The sequence below is a fragment of the Vulpes lagopus genome, chromosome 7, assembly GCF_018345385.1.
Source record: "Vulpes lagopus strain Blue_001 chromosome 7, ASM1834538v1, whole genome shotgun sequence".
In the NCBI taxonomy this organism is placed as follows: Eukaryota; Metazoa; Chordata; class Mammalia; order Carnivora; family Canidae; genus Vulpes; species Vulpes lagopus.
In genome coordinates, this window is record NC_054830.1 from 39,022,810 (window position 1) to 39,037,212 (window position 14,403).

The window sequence follows — 14,403 nt, forward strand, 5'->3', positions numbered from 1 at the left end:
ATACTGGACTCAAGATGTTAAGAACTATCATGTCTCTGAGATGTACCATTAGGTATCGTGTGTCTGCTTGAGAAACATGAGCTACCTGCCAAAACTGGATACACTTAGTTTAACAAGCTCACACCTGCAAAAGCACCATTGTGGTCTAGAGCTAGATGATTTGATCAGTGCCCCCAGAAACCCTTGATGTACCCCCTCCCAGGAGCACCCAATGGGCTTCTTTACATCTGAGGGAGAGCAGGTGCCGAGGTAGGAAGGAGGGAGCTAGGCTTCAGCAGTTACAAATACCAGTAGGTACCCACGAGGGCCAGACAGGTAACTCAGGATTGACACACATCAGGTGCCATCTCAGATAAAGATGACTCTGTCGTAACTTGCATTGAGGTTAAAATCCTTGGAGTTGCACTTGACTTTTCTCTTTGTCTCACATGATGCCCACAGCCCACCAGAAAATCCTTTTGGCCATATCTTGAAACCCTATTTAGGATTTGACTTCTCACTCTCTGAGCTGTAACTCCCTGATCCAGGCCACCATCACAACTCACCCTAATTACTAAAATGCTGTTCTAACGGGGCTCCCTACTTCCCCTGCCCACTTTAATCATCTGTTCTCAGTGTGGCCCACAGTAACCATTTCTCTAAGTCATATCATGTTGCCCCTCTGTTAAAGCTCCCCAGTGGTGCCATCTCACTCAGTAAAATCCTAAGTTCTTCCAAGGGCAAGCAAAGCCCCAAATGGCCCACGTCCCTCTGTATCCTCCTCCCCAATTCTTCTTCCTTGTGTTGGCCCTGGTTGAACCACACTGGTCCCCTGCTCTTCTGGAAATGTGCCAGCCTGCTTTATTCTCATTTGCTCACCTCCTTCTGAGTGATGCTTTCTCTACAGCCCTATTTACAATTACAAACTCCTCTGTACCCGAGACCCCTGGTTCCTTTCCCTACTTTATTCTTCTTCTGCTTATATACTATATAATCAATATATTTGTCTTATTTATTATGCGACTCCCTCATGAGGGCAGAAATTTTTGTCTGTCTCAGTCACTGCTGGTCACAACCTGGCACCTAGTGGACCCTCCATAAATGTTTATTGTATGAATCAGCTGAGAATGTCGAGAGTACCTGTAAATAAGTGCCAGCTGATTTTTCCCTTGTAGAATGCAAGCCATTCATTCTTGCTGGAGCTGTCAATTTTTTAAATGACAGAAATGCAGAAATTTGGGGCACCTGGGTGGCTCAGTTAGTTAAGCGTCTGCCTTTGGCTCAGGTCATGATTTCAGGGTCCTAGGATTGAGCCCTGCATCAGGCTCCCTGCTCAATGGGAAGTCTGCTTCTCCCTCTCCCTCTGCCCTGCACCCCCACACTCGTGTGCATCCTCTCTCTCTTTCTCAGTCTTGCTCTCTCAAATAAATAAAACTTTTTAAAAAACCTATAGGCAGAAATGAAAAGCACTGTAAATATTACACATATGAGCAAAATAATAGTAAAAGACTAGATTTGTTCTCATTTCCATAAATTAAATAAAATAAATCGATAGGCTAAGACCATTTAAGGTGTGCTCCTTGTAGGCCAAAGTCTTAAAACATGACCAAACATTATGCTGGTGAAAGTAAGGGGCAAGAGGCATCCTCTTACATTTCTGGCCAAAATCTAAATTGGTCCATTTCTAGAGAAGTAGTTTGGCAATATGTATCAAGCTTACAAATGCATGTATTCTTTGACTAAGGAATTATACTTTAATGAATTTATCCTTACTAATACACTCCTGTGTGTTCAAAATGAATTAAGATAAGGAGGTTTCTCATTGTGACACTGTTTGTAATAACAAAAGCTTGAAAATAACCTAAATGTCCTACAATATGTAGTTAGATAAATTATGGTAGAGCCACACAATGAAATGTTACACGGGCATCAAAAATAAGTAAAATCTTTATGCACTGATATGTAAAGTCCTCCTACATGATTTTTTTTAAAGCAGGCTGATAACATTGTGTACACTACACTACCATTTGTAGCATAGTAAAAGAGAGGAAGGTACGTATTTATTTAGCTATTTATTCTTACATTATAATAAACTTCTGGCACAACATGGAGCAGTCCAGTATCATCAGTTCCCTCAACGAATGGGACTCGGTGACAAAATCACAAGGAAGAATAAATTGTCAACACATTACCTTAATATATTTTTATTTTTAACCATGTAAATATTTACTACATTAAAAAGAAAAGAAATCCCATATTACATGCTTAGAAATCTCCCCCCAAAAGATACCCATTATAGTATTATCTCTAATGATAAAAAGGGGAGCAATCTTGTGTGTCAAATAATAGAATATTGGTTAAATAAAAATTTTACCCTATTTAAGTTTATTCTGGTTTTATAGATTTCCAGTACCACTTTTTTGCTTTTTTTCTCTCTTAATTAAACATATGGCCTCTAACATCATGTTGGAATATCTCCATTCTTCAGATCTTTTTTTTTTTTATAAATTTTTATTTATTTATGATAGTCACAGAGAGAGAGAGAGAGAGGCAGAGACACAGGCAGAGGAAGAAGCAGGCTCCATGCACCGGGAGCCCGACGTGGGACTCGATCCCGGGTCTCCAGGATCGCGCCCTGGGCCAAAGGCAGGCGCCAAACCGCTGCGCCACCCAGGGATCCCTCTTCAGATCTTTATAGTTTTTTTTTTTCTAGACCTTCTCCAGTAGAGTCTTTTTGTTTTGATGAGGAGTAGTAACATTTTGTCAAAGAAAGTAATGATAGCTTTAATAAAATGATGACTTAGGGCCAAGAAAAAAACTAGGGTAATCAAGTCAGCAAGGTTCTTTTGAGTGAATGTCTACATAACCTTTAATTGATTAGAGCATTAATGTTGTATGCTTTTATTCAAGCCTTATTAGATAATCAGCCATAAAGAGAAATTTGTACTATTTCACGTGGGTTCAAATAGCTTTCTCTTCCTCTCTGATTCTGTAATTCTGAATTAGCTTTTTATTGCAACACCACACAGTCTCTTTTCCCTGAAAACACATTCTAGAAAGTGACTTAATCTTGCTATAACCTTATTAGCTAAAATCCAGCAATCATTAGCATTATGTCTGAAATCTCTTTGAATTTTTGATACCTATATCAAACAGTGTGCATGTTCATCAATTTTAAATATTGGGGATCCTAATGGAATATTGTCTTAGCTTGCCAAAACAAAATACAAAACAAAATACAAAATACCATAGATTGTTTGGCTTAAACCATAGAAATTTATTTTCTCACACTTCTGCAGGCTGGAAGTCAGAGATCAGGGCACCAGCATGATGCTTCCCACTCATTTTTTCTCCTTTTCCCTTTATTCCCTTTCGCTATTTTTTATATTCCCCAAATGAATGAGACCACATAATGTTTGTCCTTCTCCAATTGTAAAGTCCTTAAAATTAAAGCCCAGAAGCCAGTTACTCTGGAATTATCCCATTTATTTTATGCTGTTATCAGGCAGCTCCATAGTTGCTAATTTAATCAGTAAATTGATTTACTACTCATTAACTGGGGAACTATATTCTGAGGGACCTGTCAGGAACTAGGGAGTTTAAAAATATGTAAAATAATGGCCTTTATCCTCTGAAGAATTCAGTCTAGTATGCATATCTTTCCCTGAATCATGTCTTTGATTTGGCTCTTCTCCCTCCAAAGAATCATACTCACCTTAAGGGATTACAGGTGCATTTGACATTACATGATGGATAAATGACACGTGGTAAAGGAAATTTTATGCCTCTTCACATTAAAAAATGTATTTACATTGTAAAAAAAAAAAAAGAGAGATAGTTTTTTTTTTCAGGTTCTGGTGAAGTACCTCTTCCAGGCTTGAGATAGCTGCTTCTCATCGTTTTCTCACATGATAGAGACAGACAGCAAGTTCTCTGGCATCTCTTCTTATAAGGGCACAAATCTGTTCAGGAAAGCCCCACTCTCATGATCTAATTGAACCTTAATTGCCTTCCACAGGCCTTGTCTACAAATACTATCACACTGGGAATTAGGGTTTCAACATATGAATTTTGAAAGAACAAAGACATTCAGCCCATTGCAAGTGTTGTTATGGTATTAGGATGATGTTAGGCCAGGGATCCAGGAAAATTCAAATCCTTCCTTAATTAAGCTACCACTAAATTTTGGGAATAATAGCAAGACAAGGCAGATAACACTATCACTAAGACTTTGAGGTCTCAAACCCCAAGGCAAAACTCTGGTAAACTAAGCAGTTAGGGAAGGAGAACTCAATTGCTTTAGGCAGCTGGCTTGAATGAACTGCAGCAGAGGTTAAAAATCATAGCCCATGAACCAGGAATGGTTTTTACACTTCAAATGGTGAAAAGAAATCAGAAGATTTTGTAGCATCTGAAAAATTACATGAAATGCAAATTTTAGTGTCCATGAATACAGTTTTATTGAAACACAGCCATGCCCATTCTTTTCACATTGTTGTCACTTTTGTACTACAGTGGCAGGCTTGTATTGTGGCAACAGAGTGTTGCATTTACTCTCTGACCCTTTAGAGAAAAAGTTTGCCAATTCCGATCTACAAACAAAGCTGACCAATGACTTGTTTCGCCTATTCCCAAGACTAAATCTTAGCTGAAAATGTTATTTCAAAAAGATGTAGTCATACCCATCAACATAGAAGAAACGGTCCAGAGACAGAATATTTACTCCAAGCCTGGCATGAACTGGTCTAGAGACTGTCCAATTCATGCTACCTAATGCCAGACCCACCTGTTCCAAGAAAAAACTAAGAGAGAAGGACAGATGGCTTCATTGGAGGATGAAAGTAGAAGAGAGGGCCTCCGTCCATGTGCTAATGTTGGCATTCCTTTGAGAGTTCAAACCTTAACAAATACAGTCTAGGATCCTAGAATTAAACCATTCTGAATCAAGATTTATTTTCCTTTGAGGCTCTACCCCTTGATTAAGATTTATCCCTGAAGTCAAAGGTGACAGGAGGAATGGAAACTAAGAAGGGTACCCTTTCTAGAATTCAACATTGACCAATGAAATTGGTGGCACTGTTGATGTATCAGACCACTTCCTTTGTTTCTGATTTGTTTTTGTTTTGTTTTCACCCTCTTCCCCGCAAACTCCCAAAGGTGATTTTAAAGGATGTGGATTCTCTTCTTTACGTGGACACCGATGTTCTCTTTCTGAGACCTGTCGATGACATCTGGAAGCTTCTGAGGCAATTTAACGCCACACAGCTCGCAGCCATGGCTCCTGAACATGAAATCCCCAAGATTGGCTGGTACAGCCGCTTCGCTCGGCACCCTTTCTATGGCTCTGCTGGAGTTAATTCAGGAGTCATGCTGATGAATTTAACTCGCATACGAAGTGCTCAGTTTAAGGTAAAGAAATACTTTATATTTCATGTTTAAAAATTGGGATTTTTTTTTAGGTATTTCACCAGTGATTTTCCTAGATTGTCAGTGTATTGATTCTGGAAGTAAGTGGCTTGTAGTGGGATGGAAGGAGCCAGGGAAGAGGAAAATATTTGGGAAGCTATGAAATACTTGTTCAGGAAAAGTCCAGGTGGTTATGGAATTTAAAGCTTCAGCAGAATTGTTATTCAGGAATGTTATGTTGCATTTCTAAATTCTATAATGTTTGAACTATGTTTATACCCAAAGCTTCAAAAACCATGAAAAAGTCTGTGGAATTATCCTAGGGATATAAGTATACAGAGATATTTGTACAAGGCTGCTCATGGCCTCATCTTTTATCCTAGTAAAGAACTGGAAAGAATCTAAATGAACATCATTGGAGAACTAGTCTAAAAAAATTTTTTTAAATGCATCATCCTATTAAGAATTAGATCAACCTAAAAAAAAGAGAGAGAGAGAGAGAATTAGACCTATAAGTAAGGTAAATAAGATCTCTAAAAAGTATCAAGGAGAGGAAGTTAAAATGCAACAGAGAGCATAGTACCCTAAAGGATGATCTCTTTTATGGCTTAGAAATTTCCAGAAGAATACCTAAGAGAATACCTAATTGTCAACTGTGGATATTTCTGGGAAAAGTGGAGGTGGAAATGGTAGGAGGATGGAGGAAGAATTTTTTACTTTTTAATTTTATCTTTGTATGCTGTTTGAATATTTATTCTATGAATGTGTTGCTTCTATTTCAAAAGCAAATTATGTTAAGACAAGGAAAAGGTGTTTTCCCTTACTTTAATTCTGCTATTTGTATTTTGTTCCTTCATTTCTGAGGCAAGAATTAAGCATATGAAAAAGAGGTTCAATTTGGGCATGATTTTCTGAGTAGAAACTACAGCCCCAACTACTGGTTCCTAGTCCATCAAGTATCTATGTGTTATCATCCGTCTGCCAAAACTCTAAAGTCCAGCTCTAGTTTTGCATTGTCCTGTGTCTTGTGGCCAGCAGGACTCCTTGTTTGTTTGCTCCATTCCTGGGGGTTTAGGAGAACCAATTCCTCAACACCATTTCTTGGTCGACAAGATGTATTTGCTTTGCCTCAGCCGCTCTGATGGTTTTCTCTTTTCCAGAACAGCATGATTCCAACAGGCTTGGCTTGGGAGGACATGTTGTACCCTCTGTACCAGAAGTACAAGAATGCCATCACGTGGGGAGACCAGGATTTATTAAATATTATTTTTTATTTCAATCCAGGTAGGCTCCCTTGCAAGAATGCCATTTGTGTAGGAGTCCACCCACCTCGTCTCACAGAGCACATTCCAGTCTGGTCTACCATTAACTGAGCCTGAATTGTGTCTGGTGTTCCCCTATGAAGTGCGCTCTTTCATTCACCCCCCTGCCCCCCAGGCTTCTGCCCCGGGGGCGGCCCTCACGCTGCTGACACAAAAGGCCAAATGTTGAAACCTCCAACACTGGACTCCATTTTTGGAGAATATCTTTTAGATTTTGCCACACCATTCTTCTAAGAAGTGTGGTCAAAATTAGTGGCAGGGCACAGAACTGAATGACAACATTATAAACTAGACATGAGGCCCTCCATGGCTAAACAATTGCTAGATTGAAAGGAATGGATTCTTGGGATCCCTACAGCTAAGTATCTTGTTCAAGGTTAAATGAGCTTAGAATAAGGGCCTAGATTCCCCAATTCATTTTTCTTTTCATCTGAGGCAAAAGAAATCTTTCTTACGTGGTTGTATCACTGATTTGGTGGAGTTGGGGGAGGGAAGGAGATGAAAATTTCTGATCTGTGTTTTTTGTTGTTGACACCTAAAACAAAATTTTTTTCTTTCCTCTTTCTTTTTCTTTCTTCTTACTTAGTATTGTTAAAATCAAAACCATATTTTCTCCTCAAGAAAGATTTTTTTGGGGGGAGAAAAAGCACTCGTTACCCAGACTATTCAGCTCATTTCTTTGCTTTACAAAATCCTAAAATAGAGACTATTTTATAGTCAGTCTATAAAGACTTCTGCCTGTGATAACCTGTCACCCTGGAAGCACCTACTAAGTAATTGGATTTTTTTTTTAAACAAAACTCTGAGATAGGACCTAATCTCATAAGTCTTCAGATCTAGAAGGAGCAAGTCCTAGAAAAGAAAAAAAAAAAAAAGCAGACTGAAACAGTTTCTGGGGGAAATCCCCAACTGCAAATTTATTAGATGAAGGGAATATCTTGGCTGTTCACTGGAGGCATGTTTTATTCCATTTCCCTCTGATAATAATAGGGATGTTATGGTCTGTACCTCCTCTTTTGTCCTCCTAAGCAGATTTTGTCTTTTTTTTCTAGGTGGAGATGGATTGGTTAGGACTCTTGGCTGCATGTAAAAGACCCCCAGAGTTAGCCCAAGCACAAAGGATACTTTTTTTTTTCTTTTTTTTTCTTTTTTAAGATTTTACTTATCTATTCATGAGACACACAGAGAGAGAGGCTGAGACATAGGCAGAGGGAGATACAGGCTCCCCGTGGGGAGCCCGATACAGGACTGGATCCCAGGACCCCAGGATCATGACCTGAGCCAAAAGCAGATGCTCAACCACTGAACCACCAGGTGTCCTCACAAGGGATACTTTTTTATTAGCAGACTGGTGTCTGCTAGAAACTGAGGCAGGAAGGCCAGCAGGCTCAGCCCATGACCTGAAGCAGGAAAGGGTAAATGATAAGGAGGCCAGGGTAGACTTGTTGTCTCCCAATGACATTGTTTCTTCTTCTCTTTGTGCCCCTCATTCTCTGCTCCTCAGGCCTCAAAGCCAAGTACCAAGGTTTCATAGTCCAGGTGCAGCCACATGGAGAGATTAACTCTATCCTCTTTCCAAATTCCCAGGGGGTGAAACCAGATGGTTCCAGCACGGGTCAGCTAGGCCAGGAGCATAAGGTGAAGAAAGAATGGCTGACATTTATTATTTACTAAGTGCCAGGTGCTCTTCTAAGCATTATCTTCTTTAATCCTTGCAACCACCCTGAAAATATAATCCCCTATAATTTTTATAGACAAAGGTACCAAGGAAAAGAGAGTTTGGTAATTTGCAGCACTGCTAATGAGTGACAGGGCAGGGTACAAATGCAGGCCTCTCTGACTTCCACCCTCTGGGTTTTGGGGAGAGGGGAAATTTTAAGAGAGAGAGAATCCTAGAGATCTGGTGCACATCCCAAGATGTAACTCTGTACTGAATTATTTGTCCTTTAAATATTGCCTTTTCCTCTCTTATGTGGCTAAAGCTATCTTGTATAAGCCCATCTGGACATATTCCCAAATAGGAATTCTAAAGATTCACAGTTTCCTCCCCAGAAATCCTCTTAGCCTGTTGCAGATTATTTGAGGACGTGATCAGTGAGTAAAGAATACTTGAAGGCAGTTGTAAGCAGCTTTGCAATTAGACAGGAGCCCTTGTATTTAATTGGAGCTGAAAACCAGCTGAGTTTGATGGCTTCTGTACTCCCCATCTTAAATCCATTGAGTCTTCAAATATTATCCAAGAGTTTTGAAGTTGTTATAAACCCTGGTTCTGAGCAGTCCCAATAACCAAGTTTTCTAGCTTTCGACTGGCAAGTTCTTAGGTTACTCCTTGATTGTTCTTTGTGTGACCTACATCTGATTGCCCTTTTTCATACTTTCTCCAGATACTTTATTAAACACAAGATCCTTGAACTGAAACCTATTCAATATCCTCCACATGATAAGCTTTTTCTTTGTTTATATTGTGATCATTTTCTATAAGCCAGAAAACTATTTTGAAAAAAGATTGTTCACCTTTATCCCTAGAAAGGAGAGAGGGAGTGGAGGAGGAGGAGATTGGCCCTGACATGGGACTAAATATGCTTGTTGTTATGGTCCTTTCGGTTACCATGGACGAAGAAGCAGTAAACAAAAAACCTGAGCACATGTCTGGAATGGTATTATTATAGCCTCATGTAGTTAATAACACCACTTTTGAAAATGTGTTTAAAAGTCATTAGTTTAAGGGCACCTGAGTGGCTCAGTTGGTTAAGCATCTGCTTTCTGCTCAGGTCATGGTCTCAAGGTCCTGAGATTGAGCCCCTTATTATGCTTTCTGCTCAGTGGGGAGTTGGCCTCTCCCTCTCCATATGCTTCTCCTCCAATTCCTCTCTCTCTCTCTTTTTCTCACTCTCTCTCAAATAAATAAAATATTTTTCAAAGAAGTCATTAGTTTAAAAATATTTTACAACTCTTGCCATAATTAGATAGTCCATTTCTGTGGGTGTGTAATTGCAGGACTAGGTACTAGACAAGAGGAGAGAGCTGGAGCTCAGGAGGGACATGCAGGTTGCTCAGCCCACAGGACATTTCCTGGCAGGTGAGCCAAGGTAGCTTCTTCAAGGGGTGGAGGACTGAGCTCACAATTCTACATATGAGTTTGAGTAGAGAGCAGAGTTCTGTAGAAAGGGTTGATTTGACCAGAGCCAGAAAAGCACCCTACACAGGAAGATGTGCTTGGATTAATATGTTTATGTTCCAGGGAACAAAACTCAGGCCAGCTAAGGGACCAGGGGGTGGCCCTGGGAACACATGGGTCACATCGTGCTAGAACTCTTGGGAACTTGCTCTGGGAAACTGCTAAGGACCAGAGCTGATTTCTCCATCCCTCAGAAGCTCCATGGCCCCTGCCATCCTTGCTTCTCTCCACGCCTACCTGATTCCATTCTGTCTCTCAGCATTCTGTTTACATGAGGCCCAGCCCTGAGCCAACACAACCTTACAAGCCCACAGCCAATGACGATGCATGTTCAGTAACAGCCCCCTTTGCTTCCTAATTCACATTCTTGAAGAGATAGAGAGATTTGCTTGGCCCTGTTTATGAAGTGATTCCAAACCCAGCTATAAATTAGTTCTCTTTGGATGGGAAGACTACCTATGATCTGGTCGTCAGGAGCCAGAAGAGCAAGGCCATGCAGCATCTTCCTCTCTCAGACAGGAACACCTATGTCTCTTCCTTCTTCAGGAACAATTTCCAAAAAGGTGGGCTTTGGGCAGGGAAGGAAATGAGACCAGCCAAGTATGGGTAACCAGGCAGGGTGTCCAGCCAGATAGCAACAGTAGGATTCTGCTTACAGAGAGAGAGAAGAGCTGAAACGCTCATGGAATACACATAGATTGTCATGGGTTATACAAAGAGTGTGATGGCAGGGAGTTGTGAGGGGTTTGGTGGGGCCACAGGGAGCAGGACACACAGTCACATAGGACAGCCTCTTTGGTAGCCCCCTTAGGGCCTCATTCTCATCCTGCCGGGGTCACTAGAGCCCTATATTCTGAGTGTGTAACCACACTGGATCTTCACCCTACCCAAAGCTCCCAGCATCTGGCAGCGGTGAGTGTGTTGTGGGCTTCACAGGCCCAGCTACCTAGTGTTAGGATTGTTCCCAGAAACTGGTAACATCTTGTTCAGGGAGCCTGGGAGTTTCATGAGCTCTGATAGCAAAGTCAAGAGTGAAGACTGTGGGATATTTGTGGGAAGGGGTTGTATCTACTTTTTGTCTCTAGTGTGCAAGGCTTAGTACCTAGAACAGAGTTGGTCTTCGGAAGTGTTGGTTGGTTGAATGCATGGATTTGAGAGGATAGAGTGACAGAGGGAAGTGAATGGAAGAGAAAATCCACACCAGGGAAGGCGAGGAGAGGAAGGAGAGGGAGAAAGCAAGAGCAAGGAGGACACATGTGGTAGAGGAATGTGTAAGTTCCATTTACTCATTCATTCAGCAGATACTGTTTGACTGCCTACTGTGTGCCAGCCACAGTGGTGGACACATGCAGCGGACAGAACGGACAAGTGCCTATTTCCATGAAACCCACCTTCCAAATAACAGCAACTAGTTGTTACAAATCATGGGTTATAATAAATGCTATAAAGGGAATAAATGGGGCCCCTGGGGGCTCAGTCAGTTAAGTGTCTGCCTTTGGCTCAGGTCATGATCTCAGCTTCTGGGAATGGAGCCCCACCTTGGGCTCCCCACTCAGCAAGAAGGCTGCTTCTCCCACTCCCTCTGCCCTTCCCCCCACTGCTTGTGCTCACTCGTTCTCACACACTGTCTCTTTATTTCTCAAATAAATAAAATCTCTTTAAAAAAAAAAAAAGGAATAAATGAGGCATCGTGAGAGATTATCAAGGCTGGAGGGAGAGAATTGCTTCCTTAGATTGTGTTATCAGGGCAGTCTTCCTGGAAAAAGTAATTGCCCTTTTGTGGGACAAGGTGCATTCCGGAAGAAGGAAGAAGAGGTTGCTGGGAAACCTCAGGTCCAGAATGACACATTAGAGAAAGAGAACTAACAAACAAAAATTAATGATGCGTCCAACAGCCTCCATTCTGTTGGTAGTGTATCAAGTGAGTAGCAAGCCTATCTCACCAGGAAGTGAAAACAATCAGGCATGAGCTGCTCCATGATCTTAGAGAACCCGAGAGTATGAAATAATCTGAAACGTAAGGAGCAATCAATTCACATGGTACTTTGGAAATAGTTAGGAGACTCTGGAAATAAATGTAGACTCCTGAAGCAATCGCTAAGGGATTCCAGAGTCTGAGATAATCAGTTAATGAGCTTCTTTATCTATGTAAAATGGAGAGGAAAATAGCAAAGACTCAGGATTTGAAGAGGGGTTAGCTGAAAAAATATTTTAAAATAAATTGCAGTAGTTGGAGGCCTGGGGATTTGGAATTTTAAAACCACTCACCGTATTATTTCCTGAGCAGTGGAAAGTACCCTGAACATTTCCCCATGCTGTCATTTTTCACCATCAGATTTTGACAGCCCTGATAATCTTGCTTAAAATAGATCCATTTCAGAATGGTTATTGATCAGGTGCCAAAATAGCCATCATTAGTCCACTCTGCATGTTCATCAGCGGACCTCCATAGATGTCCCCTCTTTAGTCTGCCCCATGATGCTAGTGTGACCCCTCTTCTCCTTCCCCTGATTAACCAAATGGAAATTTCAAAATGTAACCCATGTAGAATTTATCTGTGAATAAAAAGACACAACTGTTATTTTTATTTATTTTTTATTTTTTTCTTAAATTTTTTTTATTTATTTATGATAGTCACAGAGAGAGAGAGAGAGAGAGAGAGAGAGAGAGAGAGAGGCAGAGGAAGAAGCAGGCTCCATACACCGGGAGCCCGACGTGGGACTCGATCTCGGGTCTCCAAGATCGCGCCCTGGGCCAAAGGCAGGCGCCAAACCGCTGCACCACCCAGGGATCCCACAACTGTTATTTTTAACTGCCCACTCTTGATTTCCCTTTATTTGGGTAACAGGGTTCCAGTTTTCTCAGGGGAATTTTTCTCTCCTCCCCCCCATTAGCCCCCCCCCACCTGCTTTTGCATGCAGTCCTAGAGCCCCGTGGGCTCCTAACTCCCACTCACCCAGTCAGACCATATCCTCAGAACCTGAGTGTGGGGGATCCAGGAGCAGAAAGTAGCCAAGGGTGCAGCATCGGCAGCAGTGCTGAAAAGCTGACATTAATTAGTGCCCATCCCTCAGAATCCAGGAGCTGCCCCACTTCCTGACCCAGTTCAACTCTACCCCCAATTTTTTGAACTACTCTCTCTCTTTCCAAAGGAAATTTTTTTCCTTCTTTTTTTCCCCTTCCAAGCTAGAATCCAAGTTAATAACTTGCAATCCAACATAGATTTATCTTTCTTGAATATTTTAGATCAAAGCAATCTATTTATATGACAACTTTGCTACCATTTTCTTACCCCTTTGAAGAGACTGAATTTATCCCAGCAAAACTGAATAGCTTATCTTTTGTAAAGCACACTCTGATTTCCAAACTCTTCACTATGATCTGGCCATTCTCTCCTCCTTGAATCCTCTTCCAGGCCTCCATTTTTGACTGTCAAAATCCCATCCTTAGTCTGTAAGTCTGAGTTTAAATGAAACTTTACTGAAATATCCTCCTTTCTATGAACCCTGATTTAAAAAAAAAAAATGTTCATCTTGACTATACTGTATACTGTCTCCCTTACAAGAGTATGAATTCCCCAAGGGCAGCAGCCAAGCCTTATCATCCAGTGACACCAATGTCTTGCATTGTGTGAATGAATACTTCTTGCAATTACATGCTCAATGTATTTTGTGCTTCTTCCTCTGAAAAATTCTGAAGGGGATTGTAAAGATGTGAATTGAATTCCATCTGGAATCCAGTTTCATATTTGAGATTCAACAGCTGGGTTTTAGCTGGTCTTCAGGAAATCGATAAACCCTGAAACTTATGAGCAAATGTTCTTAGATATACCCAGTTGTACCTTTTCAATGATAAGGTCTAAAGCTTTCATTAGATTCTGAGAAAGATCTGTGATCCATAAAAGGTTAAGAATAACTGGCCACCTGCATATCTAGAAACAACTGTGATAAAACATTTATTACCAATGTACTAGGTGTCAAGAACTATGCTAGGCTCATATTTACCTTTACTTTGTTTTATTCTTCCAGTGACTTAATGCAATAGTCTTATAACAGTAACTGGTAATTATTACAACTTACAGTTATCATATGCTTTCTATATGTCATGTACTGTTACAAATAGTTGTATTTATAAGCTCACTTAATACTCCCCAGAATCCTACTGGACAAGATATTTACAGCCCTCTGCCCCTTACAGATGGTGAAACTCAGGCTCAGAAAAATTATGCAGTTTGGCTGAGTTCATGCAAGTAGTGACAGTCCTGTATACAAACCTGGTGAGTTGACTCCAGAGCTTGCTCCCTTAGCCATTTCACTATTAGCATAATAAACCTGGAGTTCAACCCCAGATGATGTAGCTTCCTTTTACTGCTTCTAAATTAAGGTCCAGATAACCCACCAAGCGTATACAGCAATGAGGCAGGAGAAACCAACTTTGAAAATACATTCATCTGATTTCAAAGCCTTTCTATCTCACCTTCTGTCTTAGAGTACCCTCACTGGGCATGGAGGCTGCAAA

The 14,403-nt window shown here is 40.9% G+C and overlaps 1 protein-coding gene across 1 annotated transcript in view; it reads left to right on the top strand.

Moving 5' to 3' along the window:
- Positions 1 to 14,403, top strand: part of GXYLT2 (glucoside xylosyltransferase 2) — a 90,565-nt gene that overhangs the window by 65,773 nt on the left and 10,389 nt on the right. Inside the window, exons 4-5 of the mRNA XM_041763158.1 lie at positions 5,137 to 5,388; positions 6,546 to 6,669. Of these exons, the coding sequence (XP_041619092.1) occupies positions 5,137 to 5,388; positions 6,546 to 6,669 (376 nt within the window). The remainder of the gene's footprint in view (positions 1 to 5,136; positions 5,389 to 6,545; positions 6,670 to 14,403) is intronic.